This window comes from Dromaius novaehollandiae, chromosome 1 (assembly GCF_036370855.1).
Source record: "Dromaius novaehollandiae isolate bDroNov1 chromosome 1, bDroNov1.hap1, whole genome shotgun sequence".
In the NCBI taxonomy this organism is placed as follows: Eukaryota; Metazoa; Chordata; class Aves; order Casuariiformes; family Dromaiidae; genus Dromaius; species Dromaius novaehollandiae.
The window spans coordinates 3,137,631-3,157,674 of record NC_088098.1 but is presented as its reverse complement, the minus strand read 5'-3'; the positions used below and the strand labels follow the sequence as shown (position 1 = coordinate 3,157,674).

Here is a 20,044-nt window from a genome sequence, read left to right as displayed (position 1 = left end):
GCTGAACCTTTCTGAAAAGCAGATTAAGATGTTCTAAGCTGGACATAAAAATCCTGAGGCATTTTGGGAATTGTTGACCTCAACTGTCCGGAATTATGGAAATTAGAGGTAAAGTACAGCATCAGATGTTAGAGCAGTTTGGCCTTTTGGTGATGGGCTTCACATCAGGAAAACTTTCCCAGGTTAAGCCAGTATTTTGCGTTACTTAGTTTCCATCCCAGTATTATTATACTGCAGAGCTGTGCAGAAAATCCTGAACTACTCCAAAAGAGTGATCTAAAAACGCTAGCTTGCATCTAACAGCATTTGCAGCTGGGTTAATGTGCCCTTGCTTCTCAGCAGATCTACTACACCATGCAAAAACAACCCTCTGGGATGAACACCCAGCATCTGAAACAGCTCTCTGATGCCTACACGCTGCGCAGCTCGGTGTCCTCCTGACATACCCCAGGGACTAGGCTGCAGCATCACCCCTCTGGAGTGTGGCAGACCAAGCTTTAGCCTCCTTTCCCCAGTGATTCAAGCCGATGGGTCTTCTTGCCAGAATATTACTGTATGCACTTCCCTATTACAGGGGAGTGTCTTCCAAGCTTTTTAAGCTTTTCCAAATAATAAAAATACTTACTGGAGCATGAACTCACAATTGCGAGCAGATATCACAGTTCTTGAATCACTGCCTTCAATACTAGGCAACCAAGTGTTTTCATTTGCTTTCTCTCAGTCCCACGAGAGTTTAATACTTTCATACACAGTGGAACAGTTTAATACTTTCATACACACAAGAGGAGAAACGGTGACCCCCAATCTCAACTGGGCAGTCCAGCGATGAGGGCACTGTTAGGGGAATTTAAGTTACACCCTTACGGCAAATAAGTCAGAGAGGATGTGAACTCCATTCTCCTGCATCCCAGACAACTATCCTAACGATACGACAAACGAGATGACTGGCTTGGTGGATGAGGGGAGAGCAGTGGATGTTGTTTACCTTGGCTTTGTAAGGCTTTTGCCACTGTCTCTCATAGCATCCTCATAGGCAAGGTGATGAAGTGCAAGCTATATAGGTGGACAGTGAGGTGGACCAAAAACAGGCTGAACTGCCGGGCTCAGAGGGTTGTGAAGTCCAGGTGGAGACCAGTCACTAGTGATGTACCCCAGGGGTCAATACAAAAAACAGTACAAAACTGTTTAACCTCTCCATTAATGAGCTGGGTGATGGGACTGAGGGTACCCTCAGCAAGTTCACAGATGATACAAAACTGGGAGGAGTGGTTAATACACCAGATGGTTGGGCCGCTATGCAGAGGGTCCTCAACAGGCTGGAGAAATGGGCAGGGAGGAACTTCAGGAAGTTCAACAACGAGAAATGCCAAGTCCTGCACCTGGGAGGAAAAACCCCATGCACCAGTACAGGCTGGGGGCCCACTAGCTGGACAACACTTTTGCAAAGAAACACCTGGATGTCCTGGTGGACAAGTTGACCATGAGCCTGCAATACGCCCTTGTGGCCAAGAAGGCCAATGGTATCCTGGGCTGCATTAGGCAGATCATTGCCAGCAGGCTGAGGGAGGTGATCCTCCCCTACTACTCAGCACTGGTGAGGGCACATCTGGAATGCTGGGTGCAGTTCTGGGCTCCCCAATACAAGAGAGACATGGAGCTACTGGAGTGAGTCCAGCAAAGGACCACAAAGATGATGAAGGGACTGGAGCATCTCTCATATGAGGAAAGGCTGAGAGAGCTGGGCCTGTTCAGTCTGGAGAAGAGAAGGCTCTGAGGAGATCATATCTATATATGTATAAATATCTGATGGGGGTGTGTGAAGAAGATCAAGCCAGACTCTTTTCCATGGTGCCCAGGGACAGGATGAGAGGCAGTGGGCACAAACTGAAACACAGGAAGTTGCATCTGAACATGAGGAGAAACTTCTTTACTGTGAGGGTGACTGAGCGCTGGAGCAGGATGCCCAGAGAGGTTGTGGAGTCTCCTTCCTTGGAGATACTCAAATCCCGACTGGACATGCTCTGGGGAAACCTGCTCTAGGAGACCCTGCTTGAGCCAGTGGGTTGCATCAGAGGACCTCCAGAGCTCCCTTCCAACCTCAAAAATTTTGTGATTCTGTGATCAGGCAGTAAGAGAAGGTGAATCTGGCCCCCAACTTTCACTAATAAAAAGGGACAATATAATTACAAATGAAATGTTTTGCTCAGCTTAGAGAAGCTATTTTCACTAAGTGACTATGCCCCTTTCCCAATGCCTGCACAACATATATCATTTTGCTGTTAAGCTGCAAGTTCAGCTACTTACACAGATTTCATTAGGCTCCTAAGTCACTTTATCAGTTTTTACAATTTTTTGCAATACTGAATTCAGGGCTGGTGGTGCCTTCTGTGTTTCATGGTAATGGTAAATGCAAACACAATCTTTCCATCAAGGCATTTGAATTTTGGGCAAATGCTGATTTTTCATTCAATTGGCAATGTCAATGCAACTTCTTTTTTGAGAGGCAGAGATGGGAGTGGTGTATTTGTGTAATAAAAAGGAACTTCTTCTGAACTGAGCAAAATGTATCATTAAGCGGCTGCATTTGAAGAGCATCTTAAAGCAAGTAATGGGCCAGATTCACTTTCTCAACTTCATTCAATGTCGTGTAGCCCAGTTGCCAGGAATAGACACTCACTGGGAATTCTCCACTTTCCCAGCTGGTTATTTTTATCCTTTAAGTAGTTCTAGACTTTTCTGATCCTTCATTAACTTGGCCATGCTATATGGGTACTGAATTAGTTTCATTTGTCATCATAAATCAATCAGTCCAATCCCTTAACTAATTTAATTGCTGTTTGAATTCCCTTTCAGTTTGTCAAAATCTCTCAAAGTCACTGATATCCCATATTCAGGCTATTATTCAAGTCATATCGGATGATTACCTTTTTATTACAGGTAATTTTTACCGAATGTTCACACAGTCCTGACAACACATAAGGCCTAAAGCAGAGAAGCACACTGGCTATTAAAATGCTATTCCAGAAAGGAGCATGTGAAGATATTCTTTAGAAAGGAGCATGACGGAAAGAGGAGAGCAGAAATATATTTGGTGTTTGCTTTTTGCTGGGCAAACAGGATTTTATCAGGAAGTGGAGCCATAGCCAAAGAAAATCTTTATGGCCAATCTTCTCTAAACTTAGGAGGCTTCGGTCTTATCTCAAATTCATATCTGAAACCCAGGTATCCAGTCCAAATTAAGCAAAAGGGTTCATCTCCCTAGCTTGCTGGAGGGCAGAGCAAACCATCTTCTGAAAGGGCACCAAAACAGAAGAATTATCTAAGTTCCTCTTTAAAAACATTTTTGCATAATCTACACCCCAAACGGGACCTGAGGTTTCCTGCCAGCTAGCATAGCATCCTTAAGCAGAAAATCCCTCTAAGGAGGTCATGTTTCCCTATGACGTAAACAGCATTTAATAAAACCAGCAGTGATTCTTACAATGTAAAAATTGAACATTTTCTCCTTGACAACATCTGGCAATGAGGAGGCCATTAATATTTTACAGGACAGGTAGAGTCCACAAACCCCTCCATGCTGTTAAAATTTTAAGTGCTTTCTCCAAACTGTGTTTCTCCATTGATACACCCGTAATTAAGTTGGTTCATAAAGCTGATGTCCTAATTCCACGCCAGGACTTCAGTGCAAAGGACTCGCTGCTGCTTGGAATATGTCTATCACACCTGAAGTAAGAACCAGGTAAAACACTAAGGCTAGTGTTAACTGAGACTAGTTAAATGCACAGGAGCAATGGGACTTAAATCAGGGCTGAATATTAATTATTTTTGTGATAAGTTTAGGTATAAGGATATATGCCAAATATATATATATGGACAAGAGATGATCATTGCCATGTCAAATGAATCTAACTTCAAATATAAGATAAAGAATCTAAAGAAATTCAGGTTTAGGTTTCACAAACAGATTTCAGTAGATCCCTGATTTCAAGTTGCTTCTGCATGAGATTAAAGGTGCATTTATTCAGATATTGAACATTTGCCGGAACAAACCGGCAAATAGTCCTCGAGATACCTATCTACGGATAACTTTTGCCAGCAAATCTTAGCAAACTCACAATTTTTTTTTACATTAGCAAAGCAGAACAGATTCTGTTTTTAAACTAACATATATGTTAAAGGTAAAGCAAACAAAAAATGTCTGGCAGTGCTATGGACATGGCTGAGAGTAGTCCCCACATAGAAATCTTCAAGGCTTGGCCCCTATCTAAAAGACAATCCTCACTAAATTGCAAATTAGGACACAGAAGAAACTAAAATTATTACATCTAACTAAAGGTACAGAATAAATTGAGATGGGAGGAATTTATTGTCTGATTTTTTTTAGGGACTGGAATTTAAGCACCTGTAATGAAGCCATGAGATTCTTGATGAACATGAGAGTGGGTAAGGTCTCAGTCCTGCACCTTGTCCTACAACCACCGTTACACTCAAACAGAGGTTTTTCCTTTTCTCCCATCTGCTTTTAAAAACAAAATCCAAAGCAACTTTCATGCTGGAAAAAAATTACTGTAACTTGAAATATGACAAACCACACTCCTATGAGCTACAGCCACTTGAATGTTGTACTTGAAACATCCAGAAGTTCAGGTTGTTCATCTATAAGACCTAACAGCTGCTCCTGACACCAGCACCAAAAGGGAACTGTTCCTTTTTGTTGATATGCATCGTATATCAGCCTGCATTTCTCAAACACTATGTTTCTTCCTCTCCAGCTCGTAGAAAAGTTACCGTAACAAGTGACATCTAAATACATTTTTGGGGGAAGATAAAAGCTCCATTATATGACAAGGAACTTTAGGGCGAACAGAGAGATTATACTAATCAGGAGTGGAAAGAAGATGTTTGATCCTACTTGGGCTGAAAGTTTTTAAAAATTAAAAAAACCCCTCTTTTAAATGAATGTTATCCTCAGGAAAATGATTAAAACCAAAAAAGTGTTGAGATGTCAGCTGGTGACAGATTTTTCTTCTTTATCTTTCTTTTTTGTTGTTGTTGCTGTGAAAAAAATATGAGGGAATACAGCAAAGTGCATCATTAACTTCTTATTAATTTCATAATACAAAGGCAATTCAGTTAAAATAGTGGTGCTGCAACTTTAAATTACAGAACTGGCTTGGTATTTAATGAGAGATTTAGCACAGCGGGGTTTCTGTTAAATTAAGTTGTGCCTTCACATCACAGTGGGAAAACAGGTGTATATTGGTTTAGAATTATGGAAATGTTGACTAATTCCAAGGCTTGTAATCAAACAGCAAGGCACCCTGCAATATTTTCTTCCAAGAGGCTGTATTAATCATTTATGTCTGGTCTTATTTTCTTCGTGTCCACTAAAAGGCTGCGGCTCAGAGGAACAGATAAAGCGTTCACACTTTCATGTCTCTGTTAAGGGTGAGGTCCATCCAAAAAGCAGATATAACAACAGAGCAGGGCAGTCTTTGCTCAAATACCTGACTAAATTAAAGCGAACGTGCAGGCTTGGCCGGTGGATGGGTCTCACACTACAAGAGCACTTTCTCAGGCTTCACAAGTGCTGATCCAAACCCTACGTGCCGATCCTACCCTACTGAGCCACGTGGAGCAGGGCTTCGTTTAAGCAACGAAGTGGCAAAGCCCAGAACAAACCTGGCTACGAATGTAGCTCTGGGGCAGCAGTGCTCCCCTCTGCTCTCCGGCAGCAGGGAAAATGCAGGGAAGGTCCAGCCACGCTGCATCCGTGGCTGCACCCTGCTCCGGCCTCCGCCGTAATTCGTTAAACTAATGAATCACCTGCCTTCGCCTCTGATTTTTTTCCCTGGGCTATTTGAGGAATGCACCTTATCTGCAGCGTGGTTATATTAGAGCAAAAGTGGAATGCACAGATTTTTTGGTCTCCAGGAGACCTCCTAGGCTCCATATCATCATTCTGACACTTGATGCCAAAGGAAATCTGGTCTGAATTCATCCCTTGTTGTCAACCTCATAGGAGACTGCTCTTATCTCCTCGTGGAGACCATTTCGCACACGGGCCTACCCACTGCTCGCTCCTGCTGGTTCACTGGGAACTGCCTAGCGGGCCAGACCTGGCAACACGGAAATCGGTAAAATTCACATCAGGAGAATCCTGCTCAAGTGAAGGGTTTTCAAGATGCATGCCCCAACTTTAAAGAGTGCTGAAAGGAAGTTATTTTGGGACCATGCAGATGCATCGTAACAGGATCTTCATATATGCTGAATGTCAGCCTACAGCCTGTGCAAAATACAGACTCTGTTATGTAACGTACGCTGGGTGGTTTGCAAAGTTAATCTGCATTTGAGTTGTTGCTCTTTATTAGAGACGCCTCTTTGAGATGTAGGTGGAACAACTTATAGCAAAGTAAAATCGTAACAACTCGTGCAGTATCTGGAGTATTTTTAAAGCCTGGGACCCAGAGTCACGGGAACGTCATTTCCACGTTTCCTTAAAACAAAAGTTTGCAACTCAGTCAGGGAAAGGCTAAAGACCTAGAGGCAGCATTAGAAAAATATTCTATGTTTGAGTTTTGTGTTAAAAAAAAAAAAAGGAAATGCTTTCCCTTTCGCTCTCCCACCGAAACACTCGGCCGCATCCAGTGGAAAAAATTAAGACATAAGATTTCAGAGTGACGTCTCTGTGCAATGGTGTAAAACCACGCGGCTTCGACGTATCAGTGGAGGCAGCTTGCTCGGGTGGCAGGAGGGAGCAGCGTGGCCCAGCAGCGGCAGTGGCTCCGTGGGGCTTCGCTCCGCGGCACCTGCACGGGTGGTGAACGCAGGACGCCCTGCGGCAGCCGCGTCTGCAAAAGCCGCGTTTAACAAAGTTGGCTGCGATTTTGCATTTTTCTCCTCTCTCCCATCTTGAAAACAGAAAAAACCCAGTGGTGGGGTGTTTTCCCATCCTATGGTTTTTTCTCCCCTCCTTCCCCCCACTCTTTTTTTTTTTAAATCAATGCTACCTTTATTTGGCAGGAGCCAGCCCTGTTTCCAGCCAAGGGACAGTCCAGAGAAAAGCAACTGTCTTTAGAGCTAGTGCCACTGCCACCAGGCTGGCACACTTACAACACAGACCATCAGGTGAGCCACCCTCCCTTGGTGAGATCAAGGTCATCTGGGGCACTAACGAGCATCATGAGCCAAAGGGCTATTTTTTCCGGCAATAAAATAATTAGGATCAAAAAGGAAAGGTACTCACCCCAGGTAAAGTTTTAATATTGTGCAGTGCATTCTGTGCCTCAAGAGCAGCTTTTCTTGTATAAAATGTTACGAAACAACAACCTATAGAGAGAAACGAAAAGCTTTCAGAAATTAGTGAGTATGATTTGTGAGCGTACAATAGGGAGGGCGAAAAAAAACTGGTGGAACAACACATTATGAAAGCTGGAAATGCGAATTATCGGGAGGCTGCCTGAATGACATGAATAAAAGAAAAGCTTGCATGGTATAAAATAAAAAGTCACCCCCTGTGCATTGCCTCTACAGCACACCTACATTGTTAGTGAACTGTAACCACTTAGAAATTAAGTTAACCAAAATCCAATTGGCTTTATGCAGTGTAAATAAGGTTATATTTTTCTGAAGGCTCCCTATTAAACTTTGAATATAAGCAACATGGCAAGCTCAGAGCAGTAGGAATTCATCGTGGCATCCACATCAGAAAATCGGGTTAAATCAAGACTGTATTTAAAGAGCCCTATATGTAAGAGCTATGGGTTGCTCCCCTCGTTTTAAACCAGGGCTGGAGGTAGGACACTCATTGCATGAAGGACGATAAGATGCTGGAGACTTCTCCACGGACGGGCTAATGGAGACTGCTGATGGCTGGCGACAGGGAGGCTCTGCTCGCCTTGCCCCTGCCCAGCCTTCAGGAAAGAACAGGGCTTTAGCTGCCGTAATCCCTTCTCCTGCGTGGTGGCATGGTCCAGCTGCGTGGTCTGAGGAGCCAGGGTGGGACAGCGCAGCCCCTGTCCCGCGCACGTGGGCAGCCCCCGCGTTGGGGCCATAGGAGACCCCAAGGCTGTCAAGGAGCTCTGCAGCTGCCCAGGGGCACTCGGGGACCCAAGCGTGGTGGGGAGGGTGAAAGCGAGCTGGGAGGCAGAAGGTGCTGTGAGAATAAAAACCTGCTTCGCATCAAGCTAGAGCATGCAATTTTTTGGGATGACTCAGAAAACCATCCTACTGTCTTCATCGTAGGTTTGTTGCAACTCCAGGAGCACAGGGAAGCAAGCCTGGCTCCGGGACCTCCGCGCCAGCCTTGCCGTGCCCGCAGAGCCATAGGGAAGGCCGGGCCAGCCGCAACCAGCACCGTTACAACAAACAAAGGTAATTAAGCATTCCCAGCTGGAAAACCGCGAGTTTATCCCGACCACAGGAAAGCTCTTCTGGGCAACACGACCCGCTGGCCGGCAGGTAACGCACACTTAACGCTTTCCATACCGCCAACAGATTCCTTAAAAGTTCACAGACTACAGAAGAGGCGTCTTGATAACGACTTCCATGATTCAGTGGGGAGGAGCACAACCGGCAGCTGCCGCCTGTTAGGGGCTGTGCTTCCTCCGAGTGTTTCTCAATCGGCTATTCCAATGGCAAACTCGGCACGTTTAAATTATTTAACTCCAGAATTAAGATGGGAAGCAAATCAGAAATTGCGGCATTCAGTAACACAGCTTTGGGAAAACGCTGTGATGTATTTCTGTCTCGCTAGCCCGTCCCGTAGTATATTTTCTATTATCGTCTCTCCATTAGGTTTTTTAGCTGTTTTTATATAAAGCTTTTAAAGCACAGGAGAGGATTTTGAAAGGAAGGATCAAGCAGATGTCACAACTTGGCAATTGTGTTGTCCTTTGCCGTGGGTCCACGTGGGTTTATTTTAGATTCTAGCTATATAGGCTTATTCCGATATGGAAAAGCTAACAATTTGCTGGTTTCTCATTCTTGGCACTACTTGAATGAATGGCACTTCATAGATGAATATACCGTGAAATACTTATTCACTGGCCATTTTTAGGAAGTGAGAGCGCAGGAGAGAAAGGTAGCTCTGGAAACAAAGACTGGGAGAAAAAAGCAGCGTAACGGGAAATATGTTTTTAGGCAGGTCATCAGACCATCCCGAAGATGGTGCCTGCTAAAGCTCCCAGATCATCTGAAAATGCACCAGAATAAAATCATTTTGATTTGCACTCGTATTGCCTGGTTTAAAGAACCACAACGAAAGGTTGGAGGCAGTCTGAGGAGGGCACTGGGCACCGATTGCGGACACTCAATTCTGATGCTATCTGCTAAGGAGGTCGGGGCTGGGCTAAAGCAAGAAGAAAATAAGCAAACCCAGGAAAATGGAAAAGGCAAAGGATGCGCAATCCCAAAGGAAATTCTCGAGCTCAGCCTATGGCTTTTTTGAAGCAGCTTGCTGCCAAGTTATGCAAACCACCACACTTCCAACACACCGGCTTTGAAGATGCTTCAAGTGTTAAAACCCTCTTGGCTCAGAACCACGTTCCACAGGAGAAAATTCACAATTCAGCTGTTTCTGCAGAAATACGGCAAGGGAAGACCCCTATTTAAGAGACCAGGGCTCATCTGCGCTTGAGCATCGGTAGCTGTCCCCTGTTCAAGCACTGCTAGGAAGCAACTTTCCTTCCTCCATTTTATCTAAGAAGATGCCATACTGCCGAACACATCAGTGCCATCGCTGGAAAGGAAAATCTATGTTTCCTACTAAAAGAAAAGAGAAAAAACAACTTTCTTCTCGCCAGCCCCCTGCACAAGCAATCTTGGCTTCATCCCTAACAACCTGACAGCGGCTCGAACTGCAGCTAAACTTTTCTGATGCTCAAGTAACTCGAAGCCTGGCAGTGCCAACCTTCTCCCCTCCCATCCGGGAGACCTTCTACAGTGAGCCTGTTTGGGGAAGCGCGTTTACGGCAGCATCAGACCTCCCATCTTGGCACCTAGGGAAAGAAAAAAATGCTGAATGAATCAGGCAGATCTGCAGAGCCCCGTAAGGACAGCCACAACAACTTGGTGGCTATCGTGCCAGACGTTGGGACAGACTGAACACAACCCGCCACCCCACGCCGTATCGTGCCTGCCAGCAGTGCGCGGGATGCCTGGGAAACGGGGGGTGACGGCTCCGCTCTTCAACGCTCCAAACGAGAAAACGCTGCTGTGTGTACACTCCGGCACTCAACCTTGTTCAGAAAAGGAAAAAAGCGCTTGCTTTCTCTTTTATTTTTTATTTCTTAAAGGGAAAGTCAGTGCTGCAAACAGACCTCGAGGTGCCAGCCGCTGGGAGGGAGTTGAAGCGTTCAGCCCTCCATAACACACTCCCTCCCCGAGCAAACATCCTTACAACAAACTTACGGAGTTTTTTACCAACAAACTTGATTTACGAAGTTCCCAAACCCTTCCTATATCCTCCATAGGGCAACGGGACTTTTTCAAAGAGTCATCAGTGACTTTCCACCATGAAACAAGCCCCCCCGCACCACCTCTGCTGTCTGAGCCTTTCCTTAGGCACCCGAAATCCCGGTGCCATGGCCCAGCAGAGCGGATACGCGGGTCCATGCTGGGGCATTTCTTCAGCTGTGCGACACGGTGCGGACTGGCACAGGCCACCGCTAGACGCTTGGTCGCATCATGATTTTTATGGCTTTCTCCCAATTGCAGCGAGAGCTGTTGATGGGCGTAATTTTGAACAACAAACACAGCGGTGTTCACAAAAGCAACCTCTCCATGGAGCTTGCCCACGTGGTGCGTATTATCACCCACTGCAAGGATCTGAGCCCTAACCATGGGGTAGGGAAACACACGCCCTCATTGGCACGTCCGCAAAGCCTGCCGCGACTCGGAAGTATGAAATTTGAAATTTGAAATTGAAAAATTTGAAATTTGAAAGTATGAAATTTGCTTTACCCCCTAGACTAATAAAATAAACACTTTGAACCAGCTCTAATGATGACCTGACGATCGAACGCCGTATTCTGGTAGCCAGCAATGGGACGCTGGCAGCCAAATTCAGTCCCGCACGCATTCGCATGCAGGACGGCAGCCGTGAATTGAAAATCCCTTGAAAGGCGGCATTTGAATTCGGAGGCGCTGCCAGATCAAGGCAGCGATGGTCCTGGCAGGCTGAATGAGCGCGGCCCTGCTAGGCTGCTCTCTTTCTGCGAACGAAGCTCGCTTATGTCCGCGCATTTGCACACAGACCAGGCGCCGGCTCTGTGCAAGCCTGGCATCTCAATCGGGACGGTGGCTTCTTGTCAAGCCGGTGCAGCTCGAGCTAGGAAGTTAAGGAGGATTGCTTTCTCCTTTTTTTCTTTTTCCTTTTCTTTTTCTTTTTCTTTTCCTTTTTTCCGTGTGTTCCGCTCCTGATTTCCATGTTCACTCGCTCACTACCAAAATCTAAATACTACCCTGTGATTTAATGGTGGCATTTATAAAGGGTCTCCGACGTTCTGGCTGCTCATCCAAGCTTTGGAAATATGTATGTGCTCTGTAAATTGCAACCAGCTGCCCCAATGGTGCAATCTGCAGCCAGACGCACCATGGCCGACAGACACTTCTGTTTTCCGAAAGGTGATGAAGACATCAAAAATCCTCTTCCACTAAAGCCACGGAAAAGCCCTGTGGCCACAGGAATTCGGGTGGCCGCTTGGGCAACAGGCGCTTTCAGATGGATGCAGTTTGGTGCAGAGCAACCAAAGCCTCATCCGGCATTTAGACTGTCCGACAGATTTTCAGTGTGATTAGCTAACCTCAGGGGCAGACCCTATTTTAGTATTAGGGGGTTGTTTGAAGCTTTACAGATTTCGGTTTGGCGACTCCGTACAAAAGCAGAGACAAAGCTGAGCAGGCTTTGCGCCACAAAGACAGGTATTGCTATCAAGGGAAAGCAAAGACCTTGAGAGAAATGAAAATCCAACTCTTCCTGCAATTTTACTGAACAGAAAAAGAAGGTGGTTAAGGCGTGGTTATGTTTTTGCTTTCTACCCGCGCTGCCCTCTTGCTCTACTGTATACACAGTCACTCGAGAGTCAGAAAACGGCCGGTGAGGAGCGAGCCCGGGGAGCTCAGCTTGTCCCCGCCGTGCCTTGCGAGTGGCGATGGCCTCGCTGCTAATTGCCCACAAGTCCTCGTTCGCTGTCAGCCTTCAGCTGCACCAGGGAGCTCGTTCGGAGGAGCCGCACTCCGTCACTCCCGGCCCCTTGCGAATACAAACGCTCTCTATAAATGTCCTCTGCCGACAAAATGGAAGTGTGTGCTTTTTTTTTTTGTTTGACCTAGATTAAATCTGCTGCATTTTCAAGCCTTTTGGGGAAAGCAACTAAGAACTAATATGCACCGGTCTGTGTGCCACAACACTTCCCGAGCCATTATTATGCAAATTTGGACTAAAGCGTGACACAGATAGAAAAGATACCAAGGACAAAATTGCTAGAATCCGCTTTTTCTTGCTCTCTGAAATAAGCCGCTTCTACGAAACAGTTTAAAATGTCTAATGGCTGTAAAAGTATCCGAAGAATTTCAGCGGGCTTTTTTTCATCCCGGGCAATGGCCGCTTTTAGCAAATTCCTGACCTCTCGCGCTCTATGCATAATGCATGGGAGGGGAACGGCCGGCGCGCCTGTACGCTGCGTCGAGGAAGAGAGGGGCCACCTCCACACCTGCAGCTTGGTAATGCTCATTCAATAGGTGTAGTAGATGGTGATAAGAAAAAGAAAAAGCAGATTCGGAATTGGATTATATACATTGTGGCAGGGTAAATAAATACATACAAATCAGGTTTATAGCAGCGAGGTGATTTCACGTCATTACTAACTAATCTGTCCCTAAAGAAAGCACTGTTTCACACCGGGATGTGAGGTTAGCTGGGATGGTTTGGGCTGATGAGCAGAGGAGAGGCTTCCCAGTGTAAACCCAGCAAAAGCCGTGGAGGTGCTGGTGAGCTCCTGGTGCTACTGCACTGCACACGAGCATCCCTGCCCTGCTCCGTGAAACAGCGTATCGCGGGAGCGTCGACTCAGCCTGACATGGCCTTCCCCTGCCATCCCACCCAGGAAAAGTCCTTCCGGAGAGTCATTTTTTTTGGGTAGCCCCATGAGAAGGAAGTAAACCAATTAACAGCGGTGAGAAAACCAGAGCAGTCGCTCTGTGCCTCCTGTTGAAACCTGTGTTTGGTCCCTTTATGTTTCTAGATCTTGGAAGCATGGAATATTTGGGGTCTTCTACATCGGCACACACTGCTCAGAATAAACCCGGCTCATCAAAGCTTTGGAAAACTCTTATCAAGTCAGTGGGAGAGCAGCGGGAGAGGCCAGGGAGACGGTATCCCGCTCGCTGGCTCGGTGACGGGTCACCCAGGGCGGTCACTCGGCGGCTATGCTTCCCACCTGCAAAGTGTAGCAAATCACACGCACGATACAGGAGAAATTCCTTTTTTTCCCCCCCCTTCACTGTGTGTATATCCTGTATCACCAAGAAATCTTGAATTTTGGGGGGGACACCTAAAGGAAATGGCAACACAAAAAATCACTTACTTCTTATGTTGCCTTCTCTTCATTTCCCCTCTATGTTTTCTCTACTTTTCCTTCATTTTCTCACACTAATTTTATCCTTAATCTTGAATTTGCTTTCTCCTCCTCTCAAGTATATCCCTACCCTATTCTCCCCAGCAGCAACTTCCTAGTTCCTCTTTCCTCTTTGCCTTCTCCACGTGACATTTACAGATTTGAGGTTCCTGGCTTTGAAATGAATTACTGTCCCCAGCCACTGCGCAAGTTAACTTTTAAATCTGTAGATCTGCAAAATGTCTCTTTGGAGATAGTAGAGAAAGAGGGTTCAGAGCACAGGTACTGAAAAAGCAGAAACGGAAAATTCAGATGTCCTCCCTTTTTAATCCATTCCTACAGGAGATAAATGCAGTGACACTGTATTTCAGCTCAAGGACGCTCTGCAGAGATCACAGCAACACGGATTAACCCAAGCAGGAACACCTCTTTCCCAAACGCCATTTCCAAAGCGCTACACTGGCCCTGATACGCACTAGTAGTGAATTAAACTTCATGGCGCCCATCTTCAAATCTCTGAATTTCCATGTATGTTTTCTTCCATTTGAATGCTCCAGCAAGATCATTAAAGGCTGGTTTTCCCCGCTAAAACCTGCAGACCACCGCTCTGCTAAAACCTCTAGTTCCACTGCAGCTCCTGAGGAGCCACCCAACTCCCAGTTAACATAGGTAAAAATACTCCCAATATCATGGTTTTATCATAAAATAATCCCTTTAAAAATCTTCAAACCTGTGACTATCCAGAGAGCTAACTGCAGTTTATAAACCCGTGCTCTGTATTTGAAACTATTTTCATGGGTTAAATGCCAATGGCAGCCTGGGCTGCGTTAGGCAGAGCATTGCCAGCAGGTCGAGGGAGGTGATCCTTCCCCTCTGCTCAGCCCTGGTGAGGCCACATCTGGGGTGCTGGGTGCAGTGTCCCCAGTACAAGAGAGATATGCAGCTACTGGAGTGAATCCAGCAAAGGGCCACGAAGATGATGGAGGGACTGGAGCATCTCTCATACAAGAAGAGGCTGAGAAAGCTGGGACTGCCCAGCCGCATCCTGCTGAACATCTACTTAAACCTCTCGGGGGGGCGTAAAGAAGACGATGCAATGAAACTTTAAAAAATATTGCAAACTTATTTAACAGACAGCATCAGTTATTTAGCAATTAAGCTACTGTTTTATTGTTGCACCGGCTTGTCAGCTGGGAACCAGCTCTCATTCACTAGCAAATTGTGTCCATGAGACAAGCTTTTTCATAGAAGGAACACCAGAATTATGTTTTTCTTTAGAAACAGAGGCCAAGACATTAAAATTGCAACATGCTCCGTGTTGCCACAGACAAGCAAGGCAATAGCAATGTATGTCACACCTTGTTTTCAGAAACATCTTAAGAAATCTGTGAATTCAAGAGTTAGTGTTTAGATGAATTTCTTTTAGTGTATCCAGGCCTTTTGTATCTGTTACATCAAGAAGTTTTGTTTAAATCCCACGTGAGAAGGTCAAGCTTAAAGTCCCTCAGTAGTATGGGACCACCTACCCACCCCACAGCCCTGACAGCTCCAATCCTCTGAGCTCAGGTCTTCTAAAGCTGCCTCAGGAAAGGCCACATTTAATCTATATAAAGAGACATAAGAGGAAAAGGCCCAGAGATATAGGGGGAAGAGGGTGGAAAGCGCAACGTCCAGCTTATGCTTAATGAGAAACAATTTTTCTAAACAAAACAACACCTGCCCCTTACCCCCAAACTTGGTAGAAGGAAGGCTGGTGGGTTGGTTTTGTCTAGACTTGGAAGACTTGGATTACATTTTGCAACAAAACCTAAATCTGACCTTGGATAATTCACTTCGAGGAACAGGGTGCCGAATTTCTTCTGAAAAGGTCACTCAATGCCCATCTGAATCTTTAGCTGCTTGCATGCTTTTGAAAAAATGTGGCCTTTAATCTCCCTGTGCCCCAGCTTCCCCTGGTAAAATGGAAAGAATAAAATGTCCTGACCTCAAAGGAATACTCTGAAGAAACTGTAGGGAAAAAAAAAAGTGAGGTACAAAGATATGGCAATAACAGTGACACAAATGATAGTGGAGCACTTCTCCTCACAAGTGCTGCTTCTGCCTGGCCAACCTTGACCCGTTTCCTCCAAAAGTTTGCTTCTAGGAAGGATATTTGAGCACTTAAGGGGCACTTAAGCCATGTAGAAAAAAGTTTTAGGTTAAACATTGCCTTGAACAGCCCCGAGCTTCAGTCAGTAAAGACCTATTTCCCCCCAACACACAAGCCCACCCAAGGCCACGTGCTACTGCTTTCGCCCACCAAGCCACCTAACAGGGACCTGCAGAGGCTGGTCAAAGAATTGCCAAGACTCCACTCGAACTCAGGATTTTTTAACAACAAGCACACTCATTTCACGGAGCTAATTATCATCTATGAGAAAACCTGTTCTCTTAAAAATGTGTTACTCTTCCCCATCCTTCGCAATTTAGGTACAAATCTGTTGTCCAAATCCGCTATACTCCCTGCTCCATTTGCCGAAGGTGTAGTCAAACATTTTCAACCTCTCCTTGACTTCAACATTATAAATGCTTACGTATCCCTTACTGATTTCCAGGCGTTCCCAGCCTCACTCTCACAGGGTCATAACACACGCCAAATCTTTTCTGCATTGCAGACACTTTCCAGCAGCACTTCATCTGAGTAGCTTTGCTTTCCCCAAACTTGTTAGCAGAGACACACTCATTCCCCAATTAGAGGGGTTTTTTTTTGTATATATATAAGAATAATAAAAGAGAAATAGAAGAAATTCCTGGCAACTCTTCTCTCTCTTGAGCTGGTTGAAACAATCCTATGCAGATGAAGATGCGCCTCCACAGAGCCTTTGAACTTTAAGCATGGCTCTTTGCTCGGCTTTGAACTCTCGGCAGGGCCCGTGATCTTTCAAAGCAATATCCTCCGTCTTTGGAAACTTCAAACAAGAGGGAAAAAGGCACGGTTAGGAAAAAAAAAAACAAAAAAACCCTGCAGAAGACTTTTTTTTTTATTGCTTGATGCTCTTGGAAATAAATAAAAAAAAACCCCACAACTGAGTGGTATCTGAAGAAGTGTATTCGGCACTCAAGTGTTTCCCTAATTAATTGTTTAGATGAGTGCTAAAATAAATGCGGCAGCAGCAAAGATAAACAAACCACTTTAGTAATACAGCCATGTATTTGTGCAGACGCACAAAAATAAATGGCAGCGCTTAATGAGCGCAGGCAAGGAGAAGAAGCAGGCGACTTTGGCGGGGGGAGGCACGCAGAAAGCTCCTGCGTGGAGAGCTCTGGCAGGGACCTGGCAGCACAGCCTGGCCCAGGCAGCCTCGTAGGAGCAAGAAAACCATGAGTGATGAGAAGGCCTGCAAGCCTGCTTTATTATTATTTTTTAATTTTTGTCTGCTGGTCAACTACAGTGAAATCAGTGAAGGTGCTGGATTCATCAGCAGCACCTTTACTTCCAAAAAGAGGGAGAAAAGCTCAGATGATTCAGACTGCCTTCTCCTCATGCCTGGGAAATGAACTAATAAAATACAGATACTGAGGGAAAGTGTTATTATCTTACAAATACAGGAAAACGGTTTTAATATAACTGGAAAACTGGGAGAGAAAGGAAAATTCATCCAAGCTCACCTCTCCCCAAGAGGGCACAATTAGGCTTCCACATACGATTCTTCCAAAGTTTCATCTCATCCTATCTGGAGATTTCCCAACATCAGTATCCCCACAATTTCCCCCCAAAAGCTATTTCACAAACATTAGTTTTAAAGACACTACTCGTGGTAAATACCTTTAGCTCTGCTTAATTTCGCCTTGCTATTCCTTCTCTGAACCTTCCTAAACAACACTACTACTTTGTAATTTTTATTTAAATGACCAGATAAGCATGGCTAAGCAGTAAAAACCCAGGCATCATTTGAATAAATGCATTATTTCCACCAGAAGTCATTATATGATTGATATTTCTTTCTTGCAGCTGGCAACCATGTATGATTAAAAATATCTGTTCACTAATATTTAATATCTATTAAGGGAAAGGAATGATGAGAGCGCGGTGGGACACCCGTGGGACACAAGTCCTTTAATTACGTTCACGTCACAGCAGTCCAGACAAGACAGTACCTAGACATATAGACCCGAAGGCTCTCCGAAGATCTCTATCTTAGATGCGGCATTTAATCAGCCCAAGATTTAAGATAAATCTACAGCAGCCTGTTTCCAAGTTAGGACGAGCGAAGCGTTTGGCTAGAGAGGTAAAGGCTGCATGAAATGATTGGCAACTTATCAAGGCGAGAAGAGAAAGGAGCCGGATGATTGGCAACTTAATCAGAGGCAGAAGGAAAAATAGAGAAAAGGAACAAAAAGAGCGCCTAAACGTCTCCGGGTTGGCTCCCACGGCTGTCGGAGGTGGCCTTGAGCAGGCAGTGGCAGCAGGGCTCAGACTGAAGCTCATTTGCAAAGGAGATGAAACTGTGCGGTGTCTCCTGGCATCGACAGCGTGCGGATCCTGAATGTGTCTAATCACGCTGGGTGCAGCCCGACTTCGCACTGCAAAAATCCCCATACTGTCCTTGTATGGTATTTTTTCCTCAGCTTCTGCTCCTCCCCTGACAAAGGGCTCTTTCTTTTCATCAGTGTTCATTGCTCATGAAGACCAACCTGCACTATTATAATATTTTGGTAGCAACATCCTTTACTTAGCGTTAGTGTGCACTTGTCTTTATGGAAGAACGTCAACATGCTCTTATCTCTTGAAATAGCTACATAAAACAAAAACTGCACAAGCTTTTTCCTGAAGGAGAACTGAGGAATGGTGGGTTAGAGGTCGGACTGGGAAATGAGCTTTGCAGCCACTAGGTCTTCCCGGGACCAAGCATTACTTGCTGTTTTCAAAAACACCCAAACCAAACCAAACCACCCCGCTACCCACCAAGAGATAACTTATCCATATCCACAGAGCTCAATGAATCAACAGAGAAACTGCAAAATTGCATCCCAGAAATCTGAGGTTATTTTCGCCGAACAAGATGGGGGACAGGGGAGTAAGGATTTCCTTGGCGGGAGCTCCTGGTAAGATTGCGACCGATGTCTTTTGTCATTTTGGTTCCCGCTAAGCCTCATTAAGGCAAATTTCAAGATATTTCCAAGCAATCTCAAATCCTCTGTCAGACTGCAGCATTACCCTCTATTGCATTTTGTATGCAAGACAAAGCTTAATGTATAGCAAAATTATTTCTGAAACTGCACGGTGCACACTTTCGCCATAAAGCATATCATGAGCTTCGACATCGAGATAACTAAGAGATTACGAGTCAACCTTCTCTCATTCCATCAGTCTTGAAAGGAAGGCTAAAGCCAGCTTTTCATGCGCAACAGCAGGCTTCAGATTAGTCCTGCAGACTTATCAAAAATGTGGAACTAAATATTAGACAAGTCCAATTTGAAATGATGAAACACTTCTGAGTTCTAAAACAATTAGGCTGATTTACAACACATGGCCCGATACCCTGTAGGTTAGCATCCTTCTTTGCTTGCTGAAAAGGGATGCATTTTTACATGCTAGTCATAAATTAATAGAACCAGGATTTTTTTTCCTGAATAATATCCAAGAGCAACTCTCACAACTCCCAAAGACATTTGTAAAAGATTTGTAATTTGCTTTGAAAGACACAGTGTGAGTTAGCGACCCAAGAAAGGCCAACCATGAAGCACGGCATATTACACTGTAGTCAGCTCTACTGTCTGGCAACCGGTAGCTGAGGAACAGCATCATCTACTTCTTCTCTGGCTTTCCACTGACAATGTCTGCTGCAGCTCCACCAAGTTTCCATTGCTGGTTCTCTCATTTCTCCTCCAAGTGAAAGACCCTGGGATGCCATGAGGACTGATCATGTGAGGCTTGCAATTCCCCCTCCACTTTTCTTGGTGGTTGCTCCCAGAAAACATGTCTTGAGTATGTCTGATCACACAGGGGTTGAAGCTGAAGCAAACACAGACAGCATCAATGCAGCTCTGATTGAGCAGGACACTAAAATGTCGACAGCCATGTTTCAACATCCCTTTGATTACTAGTTTTGTTTTAAAAGAAACAGAAGACTGATGAAACTCTACTTTCTATTACAAAGATACAATGCTCACGATGGCAGTAAAATTGCCCTAGACCTACTCAGAAGAACATTTTGGCTCCTTTATTAGAGAATATCGGAAATTACAGGTTAAAATATAAAACAAAAGGTACAAGGCATTCGCCACACTTTTTTAAGGCCTTCATTTGTGCAACACACACACAAAGGATTTTTAAATGAAAGTTCTGTTTCTCTATATTTAAGGGTATTAATATTTTAGTATGACTGCATCTGTGAATGAAGACATTCAAAAAGCCATTATGTTTTCAACTTAGGTTAATAATAAGG

The 20,044-nt window shown here is 44.9% G+C and overlaps 1 protein-coding gene across 11 annotated transcripts in view; it reads right to left on the bottom strand.

The window, feature by feature from the left end:
* Window positions 1–20,044, bottom strand: part of CELF2 (CUGBP Elav-like family member 2) — a 515,386-nt gene that overhangs the window by 87,538 nt on the left and 407,804 nt on the right. For all 11 annotated transcript variants that reach the window (XM_064502029.1, XM_064501618.1, XM_064501504.1 and 8 more), the window contains one exon: window positions 7,247–7,329. In XM_064502029.1, the coding sequence (XP_064358099.1) occupies window positions 7,247–7,329 (83 nt within the window). The remainder of the gene's footprint in view (window positions 1–7,246; window positions 7,330–20,044) is intronic.